The sequence below is a fragment of the Andrena cerasifolii genome, chromosome 2 (genome assembly GCF_050908995.1).
Source record: "Andrena cerasifolii isolate SP2316 chromosome 2, iyAndCera1_principal, whole genome shotgun sequence".
In the NCBI taxonomy this organism is placed as follows: Eukaryota; Metazoa; Arthropoda; class Insecta; order Hymenoptera; family Andrenidae; genus Andrena; species Andrena cerasifolii.
The window spans coordinates 13,932,575-13,943,709 of record NC_135119.1 but is presented as its reverse complement, the minus strand read 5'-3'; the positions used below and the strand labels follow the sequence as shown (position 1 = coordinate 13,943,709).

At 38.9% G+C, this 11,135-nt stretch overlaps 1 protein-coding gene and 1 long non-coding RNA gene across 3 annotated transcripts in view; one reads left to right on the top strand and one right to left on the bottom strand.

Moving 5' to 3' along the window:
- Positions 1 to 210: 210 nt before the first annotated feature.
- LOC143366295 (uncharacterized) overlaps positions 211 to 11,135 on the top strand; it is a 128,289-nt gene continuing 117,364 nt past the window's right edge. Inside the window, exon 1 of the long non-coding RNA XR_013084713.1 lies at positions 211 to 924. This is a non-coding gene — a long non-coding RNA (uncharacterized LOC143366295). The remainder of the gene's footprint in view (positions 925 to 11,135) is intronic.
- LOC143366279 (uncharacterized) overlaps positions 1,516 to 11,135 on the bottom strand; it is a 77,310-nt gene continuing 67,690 nt past the window's right edge. Inside the window, exons 2-5 of one of the 2 annotated variants that reach the window (XM_076807210.1) lie at positions 10,280 to 10,545; positions 9,148 to 9,474; positions 6,071 to 6,739; positions 1,516 to 5,407 (exon numbers count right to left, since the gene is read on the bottom strand). In XM_076807210.1, the coding sequence (XP_076663325.1) occupies positions 5,195 to 5,407; positions 6,071 to 6,739; positions 9,148 to 9,474; positions 10,280 to 10,525 (1,455 nt within the window). In that variant the 5' untranslated portion in view covers positions 10,526 to 10,545 and the 3' untranslated portion in view covers positions 1,516 to 5,194. The remainder of the gene's footprint in view (positions 5,408 to 6,070; positions 6,740 to 9,147; positions 9,475 to 10,279; positions 10,546 to 11,135) is intronic. The other variant, XM_076807211.1, reaches the window with a different exon arrangement.

Here is an 11,135-nt window from a genome sequence, read left to right as displayed (position 1 = left end):
ACGTTTTATTGCCTTACAGTTTACACGTATACATCCCTGATAACCACCTGTCTCCAGTAAGACATCAGATTGGTAGCAGGGTCTGGCTCTGGCATGAGAGCGCAGAGTCTGACATCAGGCTCTGCACCTCAGAACGCAGCCATCTGCGAACACGGACGACTATGGTTCTGATGTCAGATTTTACTGCCCAGATCTGGCTATCATATAGTATATTATAAAAGGATACATTACTTGAATTTTTTGAGCAAAATAAATGCGTAAATAAATAATATTTCCATTATTATGTTGTGTTTAAGAGATCTCATCAATATTACATATATTAATAAAATTGTTCTAATAGGTATGGAGGAGAATGAATTCCTTTTTAAAAAAATATGTATCTAATATTTTTGGCTACTCTACAGACTTGCAAAATTGCAGCAAAATCGGTGTGTACGGGTTCGATATGTTCCTTTTAAATAATATAGTACAGTAGAAGGATATTATTATTATTTTTATTATTATATGTATGTATTATATCGTATAGACCATCATTAATGTATGCGGAAACACATGATACATGGGTGGGGTTCAGCAACAAGTGCTCTTAAAAAACATTAAAGTCCTCTTTTTACAAATTACGTTATTGCAAGCGAATGAAATTTGTTTTGCGTTCAATAAACCGGAATAGGACAGCAAGGTTAAAAGACGAATGTGATATCGTTTTATTTTCTTCCTCCGTTCTCTTCCGTTGAACGGAATATGTTCATAAGACGGTTTTTAAATTGTTACTCTAACAGAAACATTTGTAAATCGCGGGCTTTGACTCTCAAAACATAACCTAGTTTTACTCGTGCTTAATTCTAGTTCCTACCACGCGTAGCGTTACAATCTGTTTCGAGACTTCACCGGTAACGTTGCATGCGACACTAAAATGGTAAGGGGGTCCTAGGCCCCCCCAAACCGGCGACACAAAAATACATTGCTTGATAGGTCTATTCTATACCTCGTCTGTGCTTCTGCGAAAGAAGATGCTTCTCTGTCTATCTAATCTACCTAATAACCTTCACCGGGCAACCTCCAAGCAGTGATGCCAGAACGGTGGGTTTTGTCCCACGGCCGCTACCACCGCTCCACGACCAAGCGTACCCCCTCCTAGCGTCCGTACCGCACCACACAAGCATACCCGTCCCTCCATCCGTGTGCCGTACGCGCTGCCTGGCCACCGCTCTCCGGCGAGAATTCGTTTTCCCGACATCGAAGCGCTTGGCGCGCAAGCGAAAAATCAAGACTTCAAATCCCGGTGCGGATATTACTTTTTTTTTTTTAATTATTCACTAATTTCTCTTTCTATATTCTCAGCAGACTAAAGGCTTAAAAACTATTAATTTACTAAGCATTAATTACTTAAGCTCCAAGCCTGTGCGTCCCCTTCATTTCTATCCAAGCCTCTGCGATCCCTTCATTTTTATCCAAGCATAAGTATTATGCGATACGAGGATCATTTGAATATTGTTTCCTACAAGTAACAACACCTTTACGTAACAGTCATATATTTAATGAAACATGTATATTTAGTAAATCCATTTTGCTTTTCAACATACGTATATCGATGATATCGCCATAATTATTTTCATTTATCCATATCATTGAATATGCTAAGGGTATTTCGAACAATGACCGATCGACGCAACACAGACATTATTTATGTTTAAATAATCTACACAATGTTTTCCTATATTTTACTATACAAATGAAGTCACCGCTTTGTTATTAAAAGTACACGTCGATTCTTATGCACACAAGTATATATAAATATTCATATAATATATTACAATTATTTTGACGAGCCTTTGACCAGCAAAGACAAATAAATACACGCATTATATTTTCTTTTTTTTTTCTCTTTTGAGTGATGTCCCCTAAGTGTTTTTTTCACGAAAACTGCAACAATATTGATACCCGGAATGTTTAATTTGCACGCGTATGAAAATACGAGAAAGCCCATTAGATTGACGGATTCAATTATGACGGATTGTCACCCTCTAATCGCGAGAATCTAGTTAAGTTAGCTAATTTATGGTAATTCTACGTGAAACTTAATGTATACACTTAGTATGTCTGACACGTTTTCGTACAATCTTAGTCAGCATGTTCTACAACTAAAAACAAACCGAAAATGCTATATAATAATTAATAAAAATAAAAAATAAATCTATAAATAATTCCCTAAAAAGTTATATAAGAAATGTCTAATGTAAATGATAGTATTTAGTTTATAATAATTCAGTTCGATCACCATTTAAACAAAAACTGGAAATGCAAATGGCTGGATACAAATAGACAATTGTTGTAAAGTTGAATTTATTTAACTGACAAACAAGAGTTTTTGTTAATTATTTAAATAAATTCAACTGTAACTGGGTTTTATACAGCTTTTAATTCTCTTTCAGAATATGTATATTAGGCATATACTGCAGTTTTTTTTTTTAAAAGCAATGGAAGTAGGGTGGTTCAAAAAAGTAGTAGCTTTTTTGTCCACTACTGTAAGTTTATATCACACATTTAGCCAATATTTGTGTAGTCAGAGAGGTCCGCTTCTTTTTGATGAAAATATACCTTTGTTCATTATGTTCAAAGTAAAATAGAGGTATGTCCACTTAAGGTTCATTTTGACTCTGAAATGGATTTTTCTTTCGAATGCTCATAGTCGAAAATATGCAATGAATTTCCGAAGGGTACAAACAAATAAGACAGACAAATAAACAAAAACGTCATAGGTTCATACGTAAATGAAAAAGAAAGAAATATGCAGCGTGTAAATGTAAAAATTGAAAATTAACTAGTGCTGAAAATGATAAAATAATATACAAAATTATAATATTCCACCAGAAAAGAATTTTAACATTTTCTGTTTCTTTTTTCAATGGGTTTAAAATAAAGCTGAAACTGGACCTCCATTGTGCAGCATTTCCATTTTGAAAGATTTTCCAGAAATTCATTTGGGGGTGAATAAAGCATTAATGCGCATATTTCATTCTTCTCACTTCTACACGTAGTCTCCACGCGAAATAAAAACAGAAGCAATTAGGCAGAAGCAATTACGATCGCGATTAGAGATTCTGGTTAATGATTTTCGCATTACGGTCTTTCTCTTTTTTTTTGTAATTTTATTTTTTGTGCGGGACACAACACGCTACGCATGGGGTTGAAACGGTTTGATTTCAAGACATTCAGATCGCTCGATAATATTTCCATTTGGATTTAACCTTTTCTCATAAAAAAAAAGCGTTTCTCGTTTACAGAACACCACATAACATTTATTGTACAATATTGTTTAGTTATATTTCGACGTCAGGATTTCAGTTTCGAAGTGTTGCTCGGTTACACCATTGGAATTAGACACTTTGCGCTAAGCATACGTAGAGATCAAAGAGACGACTCTCCACATTTAGGTATTGAAAGCTACATCCATTGAACCGTTCAGGTCTAGAAAGGGATTCGTTAATGGGCTAGTTGATATCTAATTCTGCGTCAAGAATCGCGCAAAGTTCTATCTAATTTTGATGTTAGTCAAGTTCCACATTTTATTTACCAAAATCCAGTTTGATTTGTCATATTTGTTTCCCATTCATACTTTGACCATGAAACGATGATAGACGTTAAAAATGTCAATAGCCAAAAAAAAAATAGCAAAATTAAAAATGAAATTTGAAGCTTGTAAGCAATAGTTATTAGCACTGTTTTAAAAAATTATCCTCAACAAAGTTTCTGTTACGTCAGAAAGGATCCTCATAAGGACTTCTTCAAGAACATGTATAATAAATAAGAAATATATGTTAGTCTCTTGTTGGAACAACGCTTTTGCGGTTTAAAATCAAATTTGTCCAGATAGACCCTTCTTTCTGGATTAAAATAAAAGAAGAATAAACTTTGTGCGAGTGATAGTTTCAGCGATGAAAAACTCATTTATAAAGCCTGTCCTCGCGAAAATAGGCAAAATGTGCAAATTTTAACGGACTGTATTTCTTAAACAAATTCGAGACCAGAAAAATGATGACATAACCCCCCCCCCCCCTCCCTCCCTAATTTCACATGGGCCATATCCTATTTCTATTTCATCAAAATCCCTAGTATTTTTAAATAAATACTGCACGATATAGGTACTTGGTACATGGTAGAAAGCACGGGGATAGGTAAGAAGATTTTCTTTCAACATTCTTTACACAGATTCTGTTTCTTTTTGCACCATCGTGATACTGTAAGAAAAAATACATTCTTTTAGGGGGAAAGTCACTGTGAAATTTTTTCCGACTTTTTTTTGTCCATTTTCATAATGTTTGCAGTCTCAAAAATATACCTGCACAGTTTTAAAGTGGATCTCGAAAATTTCCGAGATTTACAGTACGCGCATAAGTAAATTGGTGTCAATCGCACAGAAATGTATGTCCAAGAATCGAAATGTATGTAACAGGAGGGATTACGAGCTTATATATCGTTTAGAACTAAGGAGGTAGAGAGTCACTGGCCACGACTGTGATCTTTGAGTTGCAGAAAATAACTTCTGTCAAAACTGTAAACGGGATTATCTCGAAACTGCATTTTTCCAACTGGGCGGATTAATTTTGAAGAAGGGCCTGATTTTGGGCTGTTGAGGGTAAACTACCCCCTTAAAAAGACACGAAGTAACTTCTGGATGACTCTGAAAGTCAAGAATTACAGTCTATGTGAAAAGTGATGAGGGAAAGGCTTGTTACGTTTCTTTGTGTCTACTATCATTTATCAAGTACATCTGGCGACCGTTATTCAGAGATACCCTATACACATAGCCCTAACGATATAACGTTTATCTTGAAATAATTACTAACGTAATGGTGTAATATCTTCATACACGCAGGTTTCCCTGAAAGTAATAAAGAATTTGCGTTAAAGAGAAAAACGATAGGATGTTTAAATGAAGAAAGTGTCGCAGACTACAAGTTACAGTCTGCCATTCAGTTAGCACGTAAATAAAAGGGGATTCCCTAGTAGCATTTATTGTTGGCATTTTGATGGCCAACTAATTCCCAACTTGGGTGTACCGTGGGCCAACCAGAACTGCTACTAGGATCATCAGTTATCGGCAGATCAACTATTAGGTCGTGTTCAGCTCTGAATAAATCCTTAAACGAAGAAACGTTAATGAATGGAACGAGGCCACGCTCGTGTTCGCATACTACTTTACAAACAGGTCTTTCAAGGAAGAACAGATCGATGGTTCGCAAGATTCGGTTTGTTCTTGGTCCTGGTTGTTGCCCGAGAACCAACTTGGCACTTTGCTGGATCTCGATTTGTTCGGTGACATTGAAGTTTTACCAGTTGAGCTCGACGGTGTCGTGTCGCCCCCTCTTTGCGCTGTCAAAATTTTCTCGATCGCACTACCCAACACCTGCAAGTGGAATTCGAGCCTGAACAGAACTGTTTAACATTTACGCGACTGAATACTTTTATAAAATTAGAATTACTTTTGAGAATGCATATCAACGTCGATAAGAGTTAGGGTTGCTACCATAACTTGTACTCGAATATAGTACCTACGAAACTTTTAATGTTCTAAGTAAAATGCGCCTATAGCTTTTTGTTGCCACAGCTTTATTATTATTGCGTGCCAGTGGTATGTAATTATTACTATTATATACTTCAAGCTTGTCGTTATTATTATTATTACTCGAGCTAAATAAGGGAATAAAATAAACAGATAGATAAGGTGATTTGGAGAAGGGCAGAAAGAAGATTGAATTATTAAAAAGCTAGTAGGTGTAAATTAAGGGGGATAAGAAATTCCCAGATTGACTAATGCGATGAATAGATAGATGATAAATAGATAAGAATGTCGTGAAAAGCATTGCCGTAAAATCAGCACGCATTATTAAAGCAATATTACAAAGTGATAATTGAATAAGAAGAATGAAGTACAGCTAAGGAAAAGCTTCTTCAACCCATTGTTAGTTAAATACATTTATACGTTAATACATTGATTCTGAATCCAATGCTAGTGAGACCAGTTTATTTAGAAAAAGAAGGGTAGTAAACTTTGCAGCCGGCCACAAACCTGAGCATCCACTTTAGTCCCACTCGTGTCGTCCCAGATGACCTTTTGCCTGACGTCAGTGTTAGGGGACGTTTTACCAAGCGTGTCTTTCACCACCTTCACGACCTTCGATTTATTGAACTTCTTTAAGTTCAGGCTGGCCGTGATCAGATCCTCGGGCTTTTGCTTCTTCGACATCGGCAGATGTCTCTTCCTGAACCAATTTGATGGGGCCATAATGGTAGAGGTGGTCGCCTTCGAGGATCCGGCTAACTTGCCCTTAGCCCCGTGAAGGATCGACACGTCGAAGCTGTTCGACCGGAAGCTCTTCAGGCGGTTTCGTTTCTGTTCGGCCGTTTTGCCGGACCAACTGGATTTGCTCTCCTCTCGCGAGCTCGATGCTTCGTCGCCACAGAGGTTGATCTCTGTCGCGGAGGATGTCAAAGAGTTCAGGATTGATATCAGATCTGTGTTGGAGCAGACGATGCCTGCTGCCCCAGAAACGCTCACTGCTCTTGGTAAATCCGACGCCCGTCTCCTTAGGGAAGAAGTCGGTGACACCGAGGGGGTAGGCAGTTCAGAGAATCGCCGTTTCGGATGCTGGGTGTACCGTTGAGCAGAGCTATTACCTTCTAAAGGTTGAATCTCGCACACTTGTTCCGTCGATGTATTATACATCTTCAGTCGCACCTGAAAGAAATTACCCTCTACTATTTAGGTTCTCTTTCGAAATCGAATCATTCGTCTTTTACAGTATGTTTCACTCTTGCGCTGCGCTGAGTGTTTAAACTGCGGCGAGATTTAGACGAGCATAAAATGTAATAAGGGATCTCTGATTAGTATAAAATTATGCTATGTACGTGTGTATATGATTATGTAAATCAAGGAAAAATCGTAAGGTATTGGTGGCAGAGTTGAGCAAAATAATCTGAACAATTTGTAATCTAATTACAAATTACAAATTACGATTAAAATGTAATTGTGTAATTGATTACATATTATTTTCTGCAATCGTTAATTTAGGTAGTTGACAAAATTGTAGCCATCTATCGAAGTTAACGACCGTAATTGTGTCAACTATCTAAATTATCGATTGCAGAAAGTAATGTGTAATCAATTACCTTTTATTTCATTATTTTATTATTTTCTAATTAATTCTTCATTAGTTTCATGAAACTAAATAAGTAAGTAGACTCTCACGAGACAAGTTTCATGATATATTTCCAAAAATCTCATCTCTCGCGACTATTTCCATTATTTATATTTAGTTGTTCCTGGCAAGTACTCTTTAATTTTGGATTAATCGTGTGGCCATGCCAATTGTCGGACGTCGTAACTTTTCCGAGGTGAGTGACCCCGTGCGACAGTGGCTTTGACAACCACTGCTCGACTCCTCGCCTGATTTGCCCCGCGTGCAGCGGTGCACGCGGATTGCCTGCTTTTAGGCATATTTTTAAACACTTATAACTAACAAACGAAGCCTCAACCGCAATATCGTTATTCTTGATTTTCGCCTTAGTGTGATGTCTAGAATCACCCCTTAATTTTACTCCCACGTGTAGCCGAACACCCTGTATGTACGCATATGTATGTATGCCCACTGTGCGTGTACCCGAGCCTCGGGTCGGGTTGGGCCGGGTTTCCTAAAGTTTGTCAACACATAAATACCTACATATTAAATATATAATTCGGGATCCGATTGGAACAATTACTTTTCTTTCACATGTTACATCGTGTAATATTTTCCTTGCTTACAAATTCTTACATCCGATCACACTGCAAAATCACAACTTAGAAGTTTAAATACAAGACCAGACGGAAAAATTGTATTCTGGATCGAGCGTCGGATCCCGAATCAAAAATCGGGTCCCGAAATAACTGGTATCCGAATATACTAACATATGTGTTGACAAACTTTCGTGATTCCCACCCGACTCGAGCCTGAAATACCCGCACACCTCTAGTATATAGGTACTTGAGTACAACATATCCGAATATTTGTTCTCTTTATGAATACTCAGATATAGGTGTACCAAGCAATAGTGAGGTTTGTTAGGACTTGGGAGACAAGGAGAGAGTTTAAAAATAAAAGAATCCATGAAATGTATTTAGTTGCCAGCCATCCAAAAGTAATAGGTATTCAACCTGCCACTAATCAACCTGCCAAACCTAGACTCTAATCACTACTATACCCACAGAACTCGCGCAGTGGCGCCATCTTTTGTTCAGGTATACGCAACTGGAGCCCTCACTACTGCGCGATGTACCGTGTGGTGCGTACCCGCAGGGTTGCCATACGTACTGGATAAATGGCGACGTACAGGCTCATATGACGTTGTACGGTGTAGATGAAAGGGAACACCTACAGCAATAACGGTATATTTGCGTTGGTGACGCCGTCACGTCATGCCAACGCCAAGTCAATTCAAGCCAAGTGACGTCATATATGCCAGTACGCGTACCGGATTGCCTGACATCCCTGTGTACCCATCTTGTAAGTAGCGTTACCAGGTTCGAGGGAAAAAGGGGAAAAGCGTATGGTAGTGGAGGGACGTAATTCAAGTCACGTGATGCCAGCGAGATAGGTGATAGGTGTAGAGTGGTACTGGGGCTAATGTGACGTCATAGTACTTCGCTCAGAGGAAATTTCTCTCGGCAACGCTGATTGTAAGTATCCTCAGTCAAGGGCGAATCAACGGACGATTGGGGGGGGAGTTGCAGTTAAGGAGGTTTCACGTAAAAAAATAATTTAATGAAATTTTGTTTACTGTTTCCCTTTTCAAATAATTAGCAATCGCACTAAAAGTTTATTTTAAAATATCTTCTCGATGCTTATCTTTTAATATTACTTATTTGTAACCCATTATTTTTCGTTATGGTTTCAAATGTAATTCAATTTTATTTCGAATAAATTTCATTTTTTGGAGATTTACTTATTATATTGTATGTTTAATTACAAAATTTGTGTACACCCCCCCCCCCCCGATTTTCATTCAATGGGGGCCCTCGAAGCTTCGATAGCTGCGGTCCCCAAAGATCTTAATTCGGCCCTGTCTTCGGTAACCAGACAAATATAGTTAATGTAATAGAGCTTTTACCTGTTTCGCTTTTATTTTTGTAATGTCGTCCATGATATCTAACTGAAGATTATGCGTGCTCCCACTATTGCTTGGCGGGCCCGATATTCTAGATTTCGAGTCCCGTCGGCCGGCTAATATTCTGGTCGCTCCCCCTAGGGGAAAAGCGGCGATGGATTCACGACGATTACGGTCAAACAGCGTCGGCGGCACTTTGGAAATCGTTACAACGGAGTGCCTTCGGCCACCAGGCTGGGGGGCCGGCGCTTGATACAGAGTCGCCAGGAAAGCAGCTTCCCTTGACGACGGTCCTGATCCTTCGCCGCCGCGCTCGCTGAGTCGCCTCACCTGTTGATAGAACCCGTTTTGAATGAGAGCAGTTGTACCAGCAGTTAACTTCGTAACATTGGAACGTGGATGTAATGGGACGATAAGTGCCGTTAACGATGGACAGCTACGCGTTTCATCCTGAGGAGCAGGCAACAATGTGCCTTGGAAATCCCGTCGCCATCGTTTCTGATTCAAACGTTTTTCTCCGGGGAAGTTTAAACGCACGATTCAAATACAAATCGCGAGGAAGCGCCCAGACACCGAGAAGGGAGGAACAGCCGAGACAAATTTCGAATAACGGTGGATCAGTATGATAAGAAGGAAAGTTTCAAGTGTGGTCAAGTTTCTATTCTCATGGCAATCTTTTTTGTTCAATATATGTATAACAAAAGCACGAACTGTAAAACAGCTGAAATTGTTGTACTGGTTTCTCTACTTACTAAAAGATAAACGACACAATTATGAGGTTGGCTTTACAAAATTAAAGATGACACGGACAGTTAGGAAAACGGGACGATATGTAACAAAAATCTACCACAATCTATCACTTTGCGCACTTCTTTCAGCTAAGTTATCCAAACCGAAAGGATTGGAATCGATGCACTATGCATATGTATTGCTCGAAAAGTAATCAAGGCAGTTACTCCATATGCATCAGTACGTCCAAGTATTGCTCAGGATCTTTCTGTTCTCTTCCATGTCTACGATTCGAAATAATAATCTCTAAGGTATAAGTGAAATGTAATAACGATATACTATCGTACTCCGGGATGTGGTTTTGGTTTACATATGGGTTCTTCCTGACGCAATGATCAGAGGGTACCTGAGATGCGGTTATCCCGGACGTGCATTGCGGAGTTGGCAAGGAGTGTTTCCTGGTTTCCCTCCACGGCGACAGTAGATAAGGATTCAAGGATGGCGAATCTGGATCCAGGCATCGCGGAGGCGATTCGTTTCTACGTTCCTCCTCTTCTTCTTCCCCCAGCGTACTCTCCTCGACGATGATCTGTGGCTCATTACCTCCGCTTGCCAGCATCGGGGTCGGGTTGTATGACTGCTGCCTCCTCATTCTCGTTCAGAAATTCCCTCCTGAAAAACACACAAAACGTCAGATAATATTGTGTACTCGAGGTTTGAAATTTGTCGTTTCCTAGATTTCAGCTACAAACGACTTTGTTTGAACCGAGCACTTTTAAGTGGCGCCAGCTTTTCAGAACTGCTCCTTCAAGTCGATCGCTTCTGTCGAGAAAGTTTCTTGTATGTAACTCTAATTTTGATGCATATCGACGCGAAAACAGGTGAAAACCATGCACAGGATGCAAATCCCTCGACGCGGACACACGTCAACGTCATTCATAGTGTTAACCCTTTATGGTCACACGGGGTGTATGGTACCCCAAGAATAATTTTCGAGCTGAAATGTCGTGTCTTTACGACTTCCAAAGAGGATTTATCGCGAGAAAAAAAATTTTAAAAAATTAAAAAATCGCTTTTTTCCCACAACCGTGGAGAATCGCTCATTTTCAACTGCAAATTTTATCATATCAAAATTTACATTTCTAGAAAAAGACTGTTAGATCCTGATAGTATAAGTATTACGAACGTACAATTATCACTGAAAAGTTAAAAGATTCAAAAATACGAAAATGGTGACTCAAAAAATGACGCTGGGGTACAGT